This window comes from Danio rerio, chromosome 5 (assembly GCF_049306965.1).
Source record: "Danio rerio strain Tuebingen ecotype United States chromosome 5, GRCz12tu, whole genome shotgun sequence".
Taxonomy (NCBI): Eukaryota; Metazoa; Chordata; class Actinopteri; order Cypriniformes; family Danionidae; genus Danio; species Danio rerio.
In genome coordinates this window covers 35,802,501-35,821,533 of record NC_133180.1, presented here as the reverse complement: position 1 = coordinate 35,821,533, position 19,033 = coordinate 35,802,501, and the positions used below count along the sequence as shown (strand labels likewise).

The window sequence follows — 19,033 nt, the reverse complement described above, 5'->3', positions numbered from 1 at the left end:
GCAATATATATGGCAACAGGAATCCAATTTCACTAGATTTGTTGAATAATTATTTAGAAAGAATTAGGCTATTTTAGATTGATTGGGATGATTCTGTAGGGAAGTGCATTTGCAAAAAATTATATAAAACAATCTTCAGGCATAGATTAATTCAATAAAGAAAAAGATACCGATTAATTAAACAGCGTTTGATTGTTTTCAGAGTCAATCTGTATTCAGTTATATAGTAAATCAATAATCAAATGTAAAATAATACCTCAGTCTTCGTTTTCTAAACAGTTCAATAAATGTAATCATTATTAATTTGTCAAAGTTATAAACGCTACAATTTCTTAAACCTGAATACTTTTTAAACCCTCACACAGTCACAGGCCTCCAAACAAAAAAACACTCGTAAAATGCTAAATTATAATCTAGATTTAACATTGTGTATACCCGCAATATGATTATTGCGAATGATCACATAGCGTTATCGATTCTGAAGCGATACATTGTACAAGCCTAGACTGCATATAAACATTCTTCTACAACTTCTACAAATTTATGCAAATTATTCTAATTTATCAAAATGTTAAATGGCAACAATTTACTACTAGATTGTATCTAAATAAGACTGTAATAAATGTCAAATGGTGTTGGTGCAATCTATTGCAAATGTTTATGAAATGTTATTAAAAATCTGAATCTCTTTATTACTTTTAGGATGTTTTTTTATCTATTTCATTGGCTTTTTACTCCCATCTAATATTTCTCAGGTCAAATTAAACAAGCAAAAGGTGTATGTAAACAATCTTATGTCTCTTTGTTGCGGCATTGAATAATTGTATAATCTGTTTTTCCTGCATTTTGTGTTCTGACATGCTGCTTTACCACCTACATGTTCAATCAACTTCAAGCTAACTTATAAATAAAGATTACAAAAATATTGATAAAATTGTAATCAGGGCTTAACAATATATCGCAAAATTATCCTTATTATGATAGTATGTGCAATATACTCTCAGACAAGTGTGATTTGAGTTGGATTTATTTTCTGCATTAGTTGTTTATTTAAATTTTACCAATCAAATGGGGAGTACTATCTTTAACCCCACCTCTCCAGCTGGTCTGCTATTTGCTAGAGCAGACCTAAAAGAGGCGAACTCAGAGCTGAAAAGCAACACTAATGGCGGGAATTGAGATAAGAGAGGAAAATGACAACAGCCAAGAATATCTGCTTCACTCATAGTGGTTTAAAGACTACATTTTGAGTAAAATTTGGCTAAATTTAACTAAAATCTGAATAAAAGTTTTTTTTAAGTTTTTTTTTTTTAGTCTGAATTAGAATATATGTGTATGTTTATATATATATATATATATATATATATATATATATATATATATATATATATATATATATATATATATATATATATATATATATATACACACACACACACAAACACATACCAGTTTATTATCATCTAATAAATAACGATTTAAAAGCACAGATAATAAACATGTTATTTGTTCTATCGTGAGAAATATCATTATCAAAAATTCACAATGATTTTCACAATGAATTTTTCAGTATTGTGCAGCCCTCATTGTAATCTCAATAGGAAATGTTGTGGCCAATCAAAGCTTTTAAAGTTCATACACCGGATTCAATTCAATGCATCTTTGTTTTATAGCGCTTTTACCATGTAGATTGTGTCAAAGCAGCTAAACATAGTAGATTGAAACTGTGTCAGTCCAGTTTTTTTTCAGAGTTGAAGTTCAGTTTAGTTCAGTGGTTTAATTTTCACTGCTGAAAGAAGGTTGAATCCTTGAGTGCATATAGTGTGCAGTGTGTGCATATCATGTGGAACGCAACTGTTCTTTTTTCTTGTGCTGTCTGATTGCTCAGTTAGAAGCAGGTCTGTTAAGCTGATGTCACTTTAATACTGAATGCACACTCCAGGTTGCTGACACACATCCATATTTCACCCAAATGTTTTTTCATTTAAAACATAACCGGGTATATTATTTTGTAAATACTCCGTTACAAAGTTCTATTTTGCAGCATGCTTTATTTTTTCATTTATGTTCTTTGATCACTTGTCAACAACTTGTAGTACTTTCCTACACTGATATATATATGTATATATATATATATATATAGTATCTAATGCAAAAAATCTATAGAAAGATTCATAACAATTGGCACTTTATCATTTATTTCATGATCTTGTCAAACTGCTTAATCTTATTTCATATACATATTTTTAAAATCTTTTTCTTTAAAAGCGTTTGAATGCAGTACATTTGCATTGTTATTAATGCTGTGCTTCTGTAGAACAGATGTCCTGAGCTTGGAGGCAGATCACCCCGCTTAAACAGGGGGGTTCAGAAGGTCATGTGGGCAACTCAGAGCTGTGGTGAAAGGGACTCAGCTGAACTTTGACACTGGTGATGTCTGTATGTTTTGCTGTGCTCATTGTTGATTTATCATACAGACGTTTGCTCTCAGAATATCAGTGTGATTCTCAGAAAGGGAACTACTGTAAGAAGATGGATCTGGTCTGCTTTAGGTAATGAACAGCTTTTTAATGATAGTATGCCAGGTTGCTGCAAAGTGGTGGTGCTCCAAAGTTTTCGGAGGTATGTTGGATTTAGGTCTTGAAAAATGGCATATCAGTGAAATTTTTTATTTTTATTTAGTTCTAAAATATTGTCGATTTTTTTTTTTATGAAAATATATATTTTAATATTTCATATGGCATAATTTTTGATGTGTCATATAAAACAATGTGCAATATAGTTAAAAATAATTGTTTTTCAAATGATTTGAGCCTAATTTGGCACTGCATGCGAGGGAAGTTTGCTTTATATCCTGGTTCTCATCACTCTGAAAAACATTTAATGCATACTAATGTAATCACAATTGAGATCTCTTTGCTCTGCTGAACTGATTCAAATGAGAAGCCAGAGAGTGTCAGCTATGCCAGTTTTAGCTTGCTTTGTAATGTTTATGAAACCTTCATGGCTTGGGTTAAGCAGATGGCTGTGAACTAAACCATGCATTAAACCAGGCCATTAACTTTCCCATGACTGTATCTCTCTAACAAGAACACATTTGTAAAAGCTAATGCATTGAAAGCCAGTAATTACGAGGCAGAGTGTATTTTTAAGGGTGTAAAAGTATTATGGATTGCAGCACTCTAAGAAAGTCTCTTACTTAGTAGCGTAAAATAGAAGAATAGGGAGAACTTGTTTTTAAAACATATTTATTTTTACTTTTAAATAATAAAACAAAATCCCTATTGACTGCCACACAAACTGTAGAAACAGAAAACTGATACACTATATAAGAAGAAAAAACAAGGTGCATTTCTAAAGTCTTGCTTGGGCCCGTTTTGACTAAATAATATGATACTTAAACCACCAGTAAGGTAAGAACACTTTTGCTTGAGCAATATTATTTATTGTTTGTATTAACTTTGTAATACAGTAATGTATTAAAACAAAAGTGGTCTATCATTCATGAATGCTTTTTCAATGGTGTTTGTTTTCTGCAAAACTACATACATGATCATGTCAGCTTTCACATTGTTAAAACAACAATGCAAAATATTTTTCTGAGCATGTCAGTATCTCTACAAACTGTCAATCTAAATCTTAGGGAGAATCAATTGCATTGCAAACATTATTAGGTACTTTATAAACACCTGAGGACTCTTTTTTTTTATTTATAATATTGGGTTATCAAAGTACGGATTCTGTACGGATGTTTTATTTTTTTCTATTTTATTTTATTTATTTAAATTTTATTTATTTATTTTTATAGATAATATTTTTTTACTTCATTGTTTTTATTTATTAATTTTATTATTATTAAATTTTTTTTGTTATTATCATTCGTAATTTTTCTTCTTTTTTTTCTCTGTTAGATAAATGTAATTTTAATTTGTGTAGAGGGTAAGGTTGGGAATAATATTTGTTTTAAATTTCTCTGTTAAAATTATTTGTTATATCTGTGAAAGTTTAATAAACAAATAAATTTAAAAAAATTAAAAACCAATGCAAAATATTGCACACCTTTAATTGGGGTTGGGTCGATAGACGATTCCATCATCCATTGCCATGATCCTCCACCCCCACCCCTTCACAGCAGCAACCCGCCTACGAAAAATACACACTTAGGCCCCTCTTACACTAAGGGCCTACTCACACTATGCCATCCGTACCGTGCCCAGGCCCGTTTCCCGGATCGTTTGAGAAGTGTGAGTGTGCTGAATCGGGCTCAAGCACGGTTCACTTGGCCGGCCCTGGCCCGGTTGGAAGAGGTGTGCCTGAGCGCGGTTCACTTGGGCTTTGGCGCGATACGCTTGTGTGTGAGTGCAAAACGCGACAAAGCCCGAAACTGAAAGCGAGGGGGCTGTTTCATATAGATTTATTAATCATTCTTACTGTTCAGTGAACGCAAACTACCGTAGTTTATTAAAGACGCAAACCCCTCACTGCACGACAGCTGCGCACCTTCAGCAGAACTCCTCATTTCTGCAGCACGAGAGCTTTATGATTGTTTATGAGCGCCAAAAGTGACGGATCTGTTCTGCGAAATATCTGACTGCGTGTCCCCGCATCCCAAAGGACTGTTTGGCGAAATATTTGACGGCATATCAAACGACTGAAACGATATAACTAGAGAAATCTGGTTCGAGGCAACTGTACCTAGTGTGAGTACGGCCTAATATATCTTAGTTTTAAAATGGCAATTTAGAATGAAAATGATCCACGTCCACACTGGCGATTTACCTAGCATTTCTGAAAAGCCCTCCTTTCACACTATACCACTGAAAACGCACATTACACACAGTCATGCACTCTATCGTATACACGTCTCTGAGCTCAAGCAGTCAGCGAGTGCTTTGAGCACAAAACCTTGGGTAATGGGTAAAATGAAGACCATGCGGGTCAGGTAGTTGAAATGGTAGGCTACAAATAAATAAATCATTATGAATAAATTCATTATTCATAAATAATTAATTCGCCTCCAACAACGACGATGCCATTGTCTGTCGCGATGTTTAACATTAGAGATTGTACGATGCCAAATTGGTCAACATCACTCAACCTTACCTCTAATATAGAAGTTAAGGATTAGTAGTAGTAGTTGTCATAGTAGTTGTCGTAGTAGTAGTAGTATTAGTAGTTGTCATAGTAGTAGTCATAGTTGTGGTAGTAGTAGTCGTCGAAGTGTTTGTAATAATGGTAGTCCGGCGGGATTTGTGTTGTGTCTAATGTAACAACATCTGCAAGCAATCTGTGTTTAAGCTGTAAGAAAGAAATGTTTTTTTGTATATGGACCTACTTTGCTGTATTTTTAGGGAATAATTTGTTCCATAAAGTGAGCTAAATTTGACAAAACCTTCCTAAACATCCTTTTGATTTTGTCCTCATATGTAAAAATGGTATAAGAGTATTTGTAAAAACAGTAAAGGCCAGTTTATACTTCTACATAAAATGTGTAGATTGTCCGACGGTGGAATTTGGGTCCAATCAGATGAAGTGTTAAACCACAAGTAGTTAACATGATATTTCATGTTTTGCTAATATTCTTTCTGGTCTACGCTATCTGGTGAACTAGTTTTCACTGCATACTCTGTGGAAAAATTGAGTTTCTGTCCAACGCACGACCATACAACAGCCAAATATACTGTATATCTCAGCAGCTGTGCGACATAATTGAATGTTCTGATTTGCATTACCACTGATGGCACCTCGTCTATCACTGCTAATGTATGAAATATAAACATTATGTTTGTTGATGCATCATTTACATCAGGTTTGCCTTTTTCCCCCTCATGCTTGTATGTTAAAATGGCCATCCTATGAGTTGTCAGTCACTGTAGCCCCCAGTCAATGTGATTTTGAGACCCCTGGTGTAAGTTCTGAGAAAAACACTATATAAATGCAGGCCAAGTTATTTATTTATTTTTTGTATGTATTGTCTTTTTTTTTACTCTAAATATAATTTGACCTGAGCCAAATTGTTGTTTATTAAACCTTTTCTCAGAAACACAACGATACACAAGGGCATAACACAACATTAAAGTTAATATGCTTTTACCTAAGCTCAAATTAGCATATTTTGTTCCACATTTGTTCCTCATGCATTATATGTCTGGTGTTTACCAGACTGGTGTTTAAACTGTTATGAACTTCTCTCTTGTTAACGTCATGGAATTATAGCAGGTCACAGACACAGATATATGCTGGGTATGTCATTATGAGTTAGTTTGTCAGAGTAAATGGGATCATTTAGTGGCTCAATTGTGGTTTGTACTTGAATATTATAAACTATAAGCACAGAATTGCATGTTCTGTGGCTTTTCAGTAGTTTATTAATGCTAAACGTCTCGCTGGAACATTCTGGTGCTTCAGTGTTTTACATTGTTTACATTTGATTTTACTTTACAAAAAACATTGCTTAACCCAGTTTTGAAACATTAGTTTGACCATACTTTAACCCAGGTTGAGTGTAATGCCATTATGCTAAGTATAAAAGAAAGATTATAAAAAAACATGAAACTTCGTAACAAAACAAAGTGAAAGTAAATTATGACATGATGACAATTTGTGACTGTACTTGCGTTTAATGTTAAGTGATGAAACAGCATGTGGGCTGCGTGAACCAATCGCAGAACAGACTGGCATGTATTGTGCTGGTATGCAAGGAGCAGACGCCCAAAGCATTTTATTTTTGTTATTTTCCTATTGAATTTTTTTTTAATATCGCTGCATTCCTCTGTCACTTCTGTAGCGCTTGGCTTTCCTGTTGCTGTTCTTTCAATACAAAGTCAGTTTCGCACAGATCTCAGCTGTCTTTGCTCTACAGGAAACACACACGCACACACACACACACACACATGCCGGGATATTTGCTGTGTCCACAAAAGCTGATGTGGAAGTTACACAATATAAACCAGAGATCAGAGCTTCATCTCATCGGTTGAGCATGTAGATGCCTTTTTTATGCATGAGTAGTGATACTAAGCAATCCAAAATGTTTTTCTAGATTATAATTGGTTTAATTTTAAAATTTTTAATTATTTTAAATCATAAAATAGCAATTCATAAAGATTAGGGTCAGTATAACCTTTTGTTGATTCCTTTTTAATCAAGGTTAGTATGTCATGATTTATTTATGTTTAATTAAAAGCAGCAATATAATATAATATAATATAATATAATATCATATTTTATTGTGTTATATTATATTTTATTGTATTAGATTATTATTATATCTTATATTATATTGTATTGTATAGTATTGTATTATTATATTGTATTGTATTTTATTGTTTTATATTGTATTATATTATATTATATTATATTATATTATATTATATTATATTATATTATATTATATTATATTATAACATAATAAGGCGATACGGTGGCACAATAGGTAGTGCTGTCGCCTCACAGCAAGAAGGTCGCTGGTTCGAGCCCTCTGGGTGCTCCGGTTTTCCCCACAAGTCCAAAGACATGCGCTATAGGTGAATTGGGTGGGCTAAATTGTCCGTAGTGTATGTGTGTGAATGAGAGTGTATGGGTGTTTCCCAGTGATGGGTTGCAGCTGGAAGGGCATCCACTGCGTAAAACGAATGCTGGATAAGTTGGCGGTTCATTCCGGTGTGGTGACCCCAGATTAATAAAGGGACTAAGTCGAAAGGCAAATGAACGAATGAATAATAAATACTTTTGTTTAAAGCAAATGTCATTCTTATGAATGAAAATTCAGAAATCGTCATAATTAAAATTTACTTGTGGCCATTTTTGCTCCTATCTTAAACTTTTTTTTACAAATTCATACACTGGGAAGAGAACATGATCAATACATGACATTTTTTACGAATAGTCCATTTAAACAGCAAGAACAACGAGTAGTGATTATTCTTGAACATATTATGCTCTTCACAGTTTTATACAACACTAAATAGTGCAGTGATGATGCATAAGTTTAGATGACAGGAGTCGATTATTTAAAAAAAATATTAAAATAGAAAAAATCAATTTATCAATTCATACACTTATCAATCATAATAATGTATTGCAATTTAATATTTTTAAATGCATACGTGCAGCCATAATGTGATAAAATTATTCTTTACAGAATCAAACAAATCACTAACTTTTTAACTGTATATCGCAAATACAGATGTTGTGGAAATATTATGGAAAGAAGAGAAATATCATTTCTTCTTGTGTTTCTCTTTCAATTAGTGGTTGAACTCATATGGTGTGCCAGATATTTCTGTTTTCACAGTTGCTCTTGAGAAATGGTAGCTTATAATTTAGCTTGTTTTGGTTTGCTTCATTAATCTGATGTATTGGGTATATTAGAGCATATGATTGATTAAGTTTGTTGTGCCACATTGGCAAAGATGAAGGGTGCATTTAAAATAATTTGGATCATACATGCTAAGCAAATACAGTCTTGTTATTAATATTAATACCAAAATTCACACACTTCAATCATATTTTGCTACTCAATAAAGGGCATGCATGTTAAGCAAATAACATTTTGTTTCTTTCATCTTCTGCGGTATAGCTATGAATTATGTGTATACTCTCCTAATTGCTTTTAAATATGATATTATATTATATAATATATAACAATTCTTATTCTAATAGTCATTATGTGCTATTACAAACATTATATATATATATATATATATATATATATATATATATATATATATATATATATATATATATATATATATATATATATAAATAATTTTTTTTTTTTTTTGCATGTTTGCACATAGTTTGCATGTTCTTCCTGCGTTCGCGTGGGTTTTCTCCGGGTGCTCCGGTTTCCCCCACAGTCCAAAGACATGCGGTACAGGTGAATTGGGTAGGCTAAATTGTCCATAGTGTATGAGTGTGTGGATGTTTCCCAGAGATGGGTTGCGACTGGAAGGGCATCCGCTGTGTAAAAACCTGCTGGATAAGTTAGCAATGCCTTAGCAACTGCCTAGCAATCACTCAGAACATCTTAGCAACCACCTAGTGAGAAACATGCCAATCCATACCACAAACATGCTAACCTATATGCAGTTATCCGTCTATGCAATTGCCAGCTGTTTCAAACTTCTTAAAAACTATTTCAATTATTTAATCTTTGAAACTACTTCAAACTTTCAAACAAGGTTTTCTCAAGCCACCATAAAGTTTGTCTAGGAACTTAACTTTGTGAGGTTTATTTATAAACTAATTTTGAGAGGATCACATGCTTATTATTGTTTTCGGCTGTTCCAGCATCAACTCATGATCGATTATCCAATCAGATGATTCCTAACTCACTATAATTAACCAGAATTTTCTTATTTCAGTATCTTTGTCTTGAAAAAAAAACCTCCCCCCACCCCTACTTTCCCTCCTTTTCAGATGGGCGACACGGCAGCCCAGAGAATAGCACTGTTGCCCTACTAAACCAGACTACATTTCTGTGTGAAGTTTCGCTTGTTCTCCTCTGGCTCACGTGGGTTTTTCCTGGGTTTTCTAGTTTCCTCCCACAGTCCAAATTAAACGCACCCTTAGTAAATTGAACACACAAAATTGATAGTCAAGCACCCAGCGAGTACACCTCTCTTCAGTCATCCATATCTGTAGCTAGAAATAAGCCTGGGGAAGTTGTCGAGATCTACCTGAGCTCAAACTCCCCTCTCGCCCTGCAAACGGGAGGGAGCCCAGGGCTCGAGGATCTCATAAGCTCAGGGCTCTCTCCCGGGACAGCTTGCCAAACAAGCTTTTTTTAAATCAGTCATCAGTTAAGCGTGAATTCTTGAATCTAGTTTCAAATACAGCAGTATTAATAAAAAAGAATAATAAAAGCTTAATTTAATATTTAAGGCATATAATTAACAATCTTAGCTAGTCATAATTTTTTTGAAAACATGCACTATTGTTCCTTTACTAATATCATTACATTTAAATGAATGTTTGTGTTTCTGTCATTACATTATGAGAGCTTGGATCAGGCTTCACTTCAGAGATGAATAATGTATACACCTGCATTTTTAAAACGCTGATATCGGACACTTGTTGTAACTGAGGTTACTATGAAAACCTTTACACAACCAAGAGCGCGCTACAGCACTGATGTACTCTCAAATGGGCAAAAATAGGGAAAATATGCTGCGGATGAACATGGTGGATCAGTCTGCTCTGCAAAGCCAGCTTGATGCCATTCAGTCCATGACAGCAATGATTGTTGAAAAGCCCAAAGTGGTAAACAAACGCCTGCGCACTGATGATGTGGAGTTGGGCTTTATTTCTTTGCTTTTGCTACTTGGATTTTGTCTTTTGTTAGAGGAGAAATGTAGTGATCAAATGCAGTTGATTATAATTCAATTATGTTCTCTTTGGCAGGGCGATAAAAACAGTGGATTTTATGTCCTCTACCATAACATGAAACATGGCCAGATATCCAGCAAGGAGCTATCAGACTTCATCAGAGAAAGGTAAAAAAACAAAACAAAAAAACTTTTTTCTTTCTTTCTTTCTTTCTTTCTTTCTTTCTTTCTTTCTTTCTTTCTTTCTTTCTTTCTTTCTTTCTTTAATTACTTAATTACTTTATTTCTTTCTTCCATTTTTGTCTTTTGTTTTCTTTGAAGCTGAGATAAATCATTAAAAAGTACAATTGCAAAAACTCAAAGGCCATCCTGTGGTCAGTGGATTAAAGAAATGACTAACAATCTTGCTCTGGAGAAGCTGATATACGCTGTTAAAAAAACATTTCAAGATTTTTATAAAATGTTATAAATACTTTTAACACTTTCTTAGCCAGGTGGACAATGCAACATTTTTTTTTGGTGTTTGAGCTTTCAAACCCTTGTTGTTGTCTTGTTCTATTGTTCATATATCTTACATTTCAGCAACCATTAACTCTCACACTGGAAAGCTGTGAAATGCAAGGTTTAAAAACAAATTTTGTTATTATTTTTTTTATTTTGTATTGATTTTATTTGAATTTCTGTAGTTTATTTACATATTTATTTTTACTTTTTTAACCATTTGTTGGATCACTGATGTTTCAATATTTCATAATAAGTTTTTTACTTGTGTGTTTTATATATATTTTATTTAAGTTTTTTTATTTATTTATTTTTAGTTTTTTACGTATTTCGTTCGTTTTTGGAACAAAAGTACATATGCAGTCTGACTGAACTAACTAATTTAAAAAGACTAAAACTTGTGATAAAAAATTATTTCTATTTATATATAAAGTTTCTGAAACGGACATGGAAACAAATGTGACCATATCAGTAAATTTAGCTTTAAATCTTTTCTGACTAATTTTTTGGCTTAATTTTACTGACTTACAGACTTTTTTTTTTTTTGCTTGTTCTTTGGAAATGAATTTTTTGTAGACTAAAAAGCAAGATTAAAAGTCCAAGGTACTCGACAAAAAAGTGAAAAAAGGTATAAAAAGCCTTTATTAACATGGCTAGTTCATTAAAACTGCACCTACGCATTTCAGCAAACATTGCCTTCATCATGTTATATATCTTTATGTGTCCCATACCCAAAGAGCACCGACACTTCAATTACTTGTTTGATTTAAAAAAATCGTGATATTTGATCTAAATAAATAATCTATACCACAAATGCTTGGGTTTTAAAATATGTTAAAAATCTCATGACATTTGATCTAAATACATGATCTAGACCACAAATGGTTGGGTTTTAAAATATGTCAAAAACTGGGACAGCTGGGGACATCTGGTGAATCTAGCAGAAATCTAAAAAATAACACTTTTATATAGTATTAATAGCTGTGTGGTACACCTCACACCCTTTAGATCAGGGGTCACCAATATGGTGCCCACGGGCACCAGGTAGCCCACGAGGATTACACGAGTTGCCCACAGGCCTGTTCTAAAAATAGCTCACCATTGCACCACATACCAGTAAGCTGAATCTAGTATTTTTTGAAGCTATTCTTTTTAAATCACACCTGCATTGGTGTAAAATGTGTTAATGACATTATATATATAAAAAAAACGAAAACTATTTCAGACAAATAAAGTGTTGCATATTGATGTTTGTTTCTTACCTTGTTAAATCATTGTTGAGAACTATTGTGAGAAATCATTAACATGATCAGTGTCTTCACATAGATGAATATCATTATTCATTAATAATAACAACATATAATTAAAAGTAAATTGAGAAAAATTGTTATTTAGGGAGTGTGTATCAAACTGGTAGCCCTTCACAGTGATTGATACCCAAGAAGTAGCTCTCAGTTTCAAAAAGGTTTTTGCAGGATATTGATGACACTGTCCAAACAAACATATATGATTTCATCACAATATGGCAACATGTGGTGGCACAGTGGGTAGCACGATCGCCTCAGCAAGAAGGATGCTAGTTCAAGCCCCAGATGGGTCAGTGGCATTTCTGTGTGGAGTTTGCGTGGTGCTCCGGTGCTTCCCCCGCAGTCCAAAGACGTGCTATAGGTGAATTGAATAAGCTAAATTTGCTGTGGACTATGTGTGTGAATGCAAGAGTGTGTGGGTGTTTCCAAGTGTTGGGTTGTGGCCGTAAAACATATGCTGGATAAGTTAGTGGTTCATTCCGTTGTGGCGATCCCTGATGAATAAAGGGACTAAGCCAAAAAGTGAATGAATGAATGGCAGCATGTACAGTACAGTCTAAGGATGCACTGATGTGAAATTTTTAGCCAATACCAATAACTAATAACTCCTTAGATTTGGAGGTTGGTAACCGATATGTGCACTGTATGCTGTTCTTCGCATGTTAAAATAAATCAGTAATTTAAAATGCAAAGTTTTATGTGTCAGACACAAATAGACACGTCAGTTCATTTTATAAATTTAAACAATAATTGAATATTAATCTGACCAGTTAACTGTAAACATTCTGGTTTACGAGCAGCGGTTGTCAGTTGGAAAAGTTACCCAAATATTTACACATGTAGTATTTCTGTCAATTTAAACCGAAAAACACAATGACTCTATCAAACATATCTACAATGACAAGAAATATGGTTACTTACTGAGATATTAACGCACAGCAAAACCACACAAAGAAAGAATGGTCTTTGAAGGATTAAACAATGTGAAGAAAGTTCTGTTATAGTGCACCTGGAAAAGTCTGAACAAGTTCGACCCATGTGTGTGCAAAGCAGGCAGTTATGTACAATTAATTAATCTATCGGCTTAAACATATCGGCCTAATATTGATATCGGACCGATAACGATAACATTAAAAATAGCATTCATCGGCCGATATCGATATGTCCGCCGATATATTGTGCATCCCTAATACAGTCAAAATCTAATCCCCCTAATATATTTAATACAGTACAAAACATTAGCTATTACACTATCTGAGATATTCTTGTTCCGAAAACATGGACAGTTATGTCAGACCATTCACCTGTAAAGCTACTGGAAATCTTGCTTGTCTTGCACAATCCTAACATAAGTCAAGAGAGTAGAGCTATTCCAGAGGAAACTATTTAAAGACGTTTCTCACTAAACCATCCAAATGGTTTTCAGGAATGCTGCAAGTCCTCCAAAAGCCTCACCATCCATCACACGTCCCACCTGCTTTAACAGTCAAAGCTGTGTAAAAATAAATTGAAATGAATTCTCCCTCTGATAGATTTAATGTGCAGAGGGTTCAGAGGAATTTTTTGCAGATTCAATACCACTGCACATTAAGGCCATTGGAGGGTTTGTGTGTTTAATTTGAAGAAGTGGCAATCTTGATTCATGTACTTTTTCAATAGTATCTGGATGCAGCCTTGATGATTCAAACTGACACCGCATATCTCAGTGATGCAATGTCAGACACAATGCACTCAACGGAGCAAGTGATGTCACTGTGAAGGGTAGGGTTAGAGGTGGGGTCAAGTCAGGCCTGTAGCCAGCCTGGTGAAATTGTGGTTCTTTTTTTTCTCAAAAAAGTGGACCTTTTTGCAGTTATTTTCAATTTAATTATGATATTTAAATACTATGTTTTAATGACATTTTAAACACTATTTTTAGCTGGATTAACTTGTTGGATGGTCATCATAACCACACATTTTGATGTACTAAAAATATTTCCTAAACATTTAGAATAAAGAAACATGAAAAAATACGTATTTTTAAAATACAAATGTATTACATCATGTATCATTAGAAAAAAATAAAAATTTGATAATGTAACCTTTTGTCATTTATTAGGCAAATAACAAACTGGCCAGCACATTTAACTGGCCATTTTAATAATAATAATAATAATAATAATAATTATAATAATAATAAAAATAACAATAATAATAATTTTGAGCTTCAAAATTTTTTCTAGCCTCTTTTGTAAAAAAAAAAATAATTAAAATTCACATATAACACAATATCCAAAATAGTAATCAAATTCATTTTAATATGATCCACTTTTGGTGCTTCATACCTTTTTATTGGTCAGTTTGTTTGTTTCAAGAATAAGGTCCAAGATTTAGAATAAAAGTTACTTGTAAAATGTTTTCTCTATTTAAAAACAATACAGTAGCGAAAGATGACTTCACTTATATCAGATTGTATGTTTTCTTGCACAGCTGGATGTTGAAACTATTTGTTGCAAAACTGATTAGCAGAAGTCACATTGAAACTACAGCCAACAGGATTCTGCTTGGTCTTCCGAAAACCTTTTTAAATGGGTTATTTTCACTATTTATGATGGCATAGCAGTCAAAATAGGACAAATGGGATAATTAGGAACATTGTAATAGGAACTTTGTCAGTGAGGGGTGGGTCTTCCAAACCAAAAGAACCCCCCTGACTCCGCGCCAGTAGGTGAGCACATTAAAAAGCATTGGATGCAGCTTTGTTTGTCCAGATCCTTCTTTACTTTTTTGTTGTAATGTGGGTGTTTTAAGAGGTGGTGATGGATTGGAAGTCTTTTTGGCCACCAATGGAGCGTGTTTGTCTCCCCCTTGTGGACATTTTGTTTGTTGCTTGTAAAAGACTAATTAATTAATATTTATCTTTCTCTTTTGACGAAAATAAGATAAATAGTAATAGATTTTCAAGGTGCCAGGTATTGGTAGGGACACAATACAAGAGGTTTTACAAAAACTCACCTACTTTGTATTTTATTTATTTGTTTGTTTATTTTACTTTTTTTAACGTTTTACTTTAGTTAAACTATTCAACCTATAAAAGACACGGGTGATCATGTTTACTGACAAAAACGCTATGGGTTTTTTAATTGTGGTTTGTGTATATATACAGACTTGTTTGTATTCTAAATGTCATTTGATTTGTATGTTGGTTATTTTAGTGTGTACATTCCCGTTTGTTAATTATATTGTGAAATGTCTTCTCTATAATCCTATTACTGGTCATCATCACTTTGTTACACACACTTTGTTACTTTTGTTACACACCAGTGTTTTAAAATGTGCTTTATAGCTAAATTTACTTGAACACTTGAAAGACACCGAAACAAGATTTTCTTTAAATCTTTCTTCAAGTTGTTTACATTCCTTTATTTGTTCTAGTAGCCATTTTATACAAGATTATATTAATTGTTATGAGAGTGAAAACGGAAAGTTGTATAAAAGAAAATGATTTCTTTCTGCTCAATAAAAAAGTATTAGATGGCTTGTTCGATTGAATTATTCACACATGCTTTTTTCTTCTCCCTCTCGTCTCAGAGCCACCATAGAAGAGGCATATTCAAGATCAATGACCAAACTAGCCAAGACTGCCAGCAACTTCTCTCAGCTCGGGTGAGCCTGTGTGTGTGTATCTGAGGTTTTACAAGCCCAGTGGATTCATTACAAACACCATTTTAATAATGTTTTTATAATGAGCTGGAAAACCCACATCGTTTCAATGTCTCTCAGGCTTTATCCATGAAAGCCCAGTTCATTACATGTGAGGAAACAAACTTAATTCCCACAGCTGTTCACTTACCTGCCTTGAACTTTTTTAACATTTTTTTTTAAATTCTGTATAAACTTTATTCTGGCAGACTTAATGTACTTTCTGTGCTAATGCGGGACATATTGCCAGTCAGGCGAAAGATCATACGCTACTTCAAAAAGATCTGCAGGAAAAAAGCAATTAACTCATTGTTATTGCTATCATGATACTGAAAGAGCCAAGTTTGTATAGGAACTATTAGCAAAATACACTAGGTGCAGTTGTGTGAGGTGAAATCTGGTTTTGTAGTGGCCTGCTGTGCTTTATTCCACTGAATATGGTTTTCAGGCCCCCCACACATATCATATTATCATTATAGTGTCGTTAAAGCTTGCACAGAGATGTTTCCATTAAAAACAACCAGGACCAGAGGATAAATCTGATATCGAGAGTGTAAACACACCTTGGTGTTAAATCACAAATCATTTTGTGCTTTATTTGTGCAATGTACGCGGAGTGTAATGAAATGACTATTTGTTCCATAGGACGTTTGCGCCAGTGTGGGACGTGTTTAAACAGTCCACGGAGAAACTGGCAGCGTGTCACATGGAGCTGGTCCGCAAACTGCAAGAGCTCATCAAGGAAGTCCAGAAATATGTAGACGAACAAGCCAAAAATCATAAGAAGGTATGGGAGCTGCCGTCATCTGTGGTGGTTGATTAATATCCATGTAACTTTGCTCATAACATGCCGCATAGCGAAGTATGAACCCAATTTCTCAGCTAAATTTGTCTGTGGCATACAGGTCATTCCTTAAATGTACTGATGAAGATGAAACTGTGAAGGCTTTTTTTTAAGAAAGGAAATTATCAAGTTATATATATCATGTATGCAATGTATTTATAATTAATGTAATGTAACATGCACTGGCTTTGGCAACAGAGTTCATGTGTTTGTCAAATTGTAACTCTAATTGTAAAAATAGCACCCATGTTTTTGACATTTTCGGGGATGTTATTTTCAAAGGGACCCAGAGTAGGTCTTTGATCATTTAAAACCTGAGCAGAGCCGAACATTAAGACCTCAGCTGTAATTATTGGTTTAACTTTTTATTTTTTTTTAAATTTAAAGTAGCCCAAGTGCTGTACAAACAATTCAACCTTAATTTATAAATTCAATTCAATTCAAGTTTATCTGTATAGCGTTTTTCAATTTAATTATTCTTTCAAAATGAGACAAGTTAAGGTTATTAGTTAGCATAACTTTATTAGTTACTAATAACTAGGCTCACCAAAATTGGACAATAGAGATAAGAAAAATGCTGCCTGGTCTGATGAGTCTCGATTTCTGCTGTGACAAAGGGATGGTAAAGTCAGGATTTGGCGTCAACAACATAAAAGCATGGATCCATCCTGCCTTTTATCAGCAGTTCAGGCTGATGGTGGTGGTGTATGGATGTGGGGGATATTTTCTTGGCACACTTCGGGCCCATTGAGCATCGTGTCAACGCCAAAGCCCACCTGAGTATTGTTGCTGACCATTTCTATCCCTTTATGACCACAGTGAGTGTACCCATCTTCTGATGGCTACTTCCAGCAGAATAACGCACCATGTTATAAAACGTGAATCATCTCAGACTGGTGTCTTGAACATGACAATGAGTTCACTGTACTCAAATAGCCTCCACAGTCACCAGATCTCAATCCAATAGAGTACCGTTGGGATGTGGTGCAATGGGAGATTCGCATCATGGATGTGCAGCTGACAAATCAGCAGCAACTGAGGGATGCTATTATGTCAATATGGACCAAAATCTCTGAGGAATATGTTTTGAAATGTATTTGTAATGTAATTTAATGTAGTTTATTAGGGCAAATATAAAAGTTACCAGTTTAGGTTCACAGAGTATAAATTGCATGTGCAGTTGGTGCCTATATTTTCGTTTATTTTTCACTTAATTAAAATGTCTAATTTCACTGAATTTTTGTAAAAACATCATCAAGCCCTTGCATATATTATCTATAATGTGTGTTACTGAATTTTTTTGTGCCTCTCTTGCTTATAGACAAAGGAGGAAGTTGCGTCAACTCTAGAGGCAGTGCATAACATTCAGAGCGTCTCACAGGCTTTGCTAAAAAGCAAAGAAAACTACATCAACAAGACACTCGAGCAAGAGCGCATGCGCAAAGAGGGAGCCAAACAGGGAGACCTGGACAAGGTACAAACACACACGCACACACACTCTTACATCAACTACTGAGCAATACTGGAAAGTTTGCTGGATCAGTTCCTGTAGGTAACTCCCAACTTAAGCTCCTGGAAGGATTATTTTCTGTGCTAAATGCTAGAGGCAGGAAATTTTAAAGCGCATCCTCAAAAACAAACGTGTCTAATCTGGCCTCTGTCTGTTTTGTGTTCTTTGTTTGTAGGCTGGATTGAAGGTCAAGAAAGCCACTGAGTCTTATAAGTCATATGTGGAGAAATACGCCACTGCCAAGACTGAATTTGAGCAAAGAATGACAGAAACCGCACAAGTAAGATGTGGTGGAGTGTGTTTGTTGGGGTCTGCGTTATGGGTGCACTTTTTCGAGGAGAATTTAAAAATTTGATGATTTTATTTAAAAGCTATTGTGATTCTTGGTCTGGATTAACAATATTAAAACCAGACACATTTACTTGTATACATCCTATAGCTGTGTCCAAATAATGTATTTTTTTAATTAGTATTATACCAGACCATACATTGTAGTATATTATACAGAATTAATAAGGATACAGACGGTCTAAGTTTTTTTTTGTCACTATCCACTCAAAATAAAATAAATAAAGATAAAATTACATTTATTAACTAGTGTGTGCATGCATGTAAATCAATATAATAAAGTAAAACAGAATTTTTTCAACTCTGACTATACCATATCTTCTGGATAATAAGTCATTATTAGTCACATTCTAGGTTGCACTTTGCCTTAATTGTTTTGTTGCAAGAAATAACACACTGGTGTAGAAGTCACATTTAAGGATTAAAATAAAAAAATGTAAAAAGAATAATCTTATCTTTTTTTATATTAATAAATATAAACTAATATTCTATTAAATATTAGGTGTATGTT

At 33.9% G+C, this 19,033-nt stretch overlaps 1 protein-coding gene across 29 annotated transcripts in view; it reads left to right on the top strand.

Moving 5' to 3' along the window:
• fcho2 (FCH and mu domain containing endocytic adaptor 2) overlaps positions 1-19,033 on the top strand; it is a 77,328-nt gene that overhangs the window by 4,179 nt on the left and 54,116 nt on the right. For 24 of the 29 annotated variants that reach the window (XM_073950436.1, XM_073950432.1, XM_073950427.1 and 21 more), the window contains exons 2-6: positions 10,408-10,499; positions 15,710-15,784; positions 16,466-16,607; positions 17,986-18,138; positions 18,350-18,454. In XM_073950436.1, the coding sequence (XP_073806537.1) occupies positions 10,408-10,499; positions 15,710-15,784; positions 16,466-16,607; positions 17,986-18,138; positions 18,350-18,454 (567 nt within the window). Of the gene's footprint in view, positions 1-10,062; positions 10,267-10,407; positions 10,500-15,709; positions 15,785-16,465; positions 16,608-17,985; positions 18,139-18,349; positions 18,455-19,033 lie in introns of those variants that run through there. The other 5 variants (XM_073950430.1, XM_073950417.1, XM_073950416.1 and 2 more) reach the window with 2 other exon arrangements.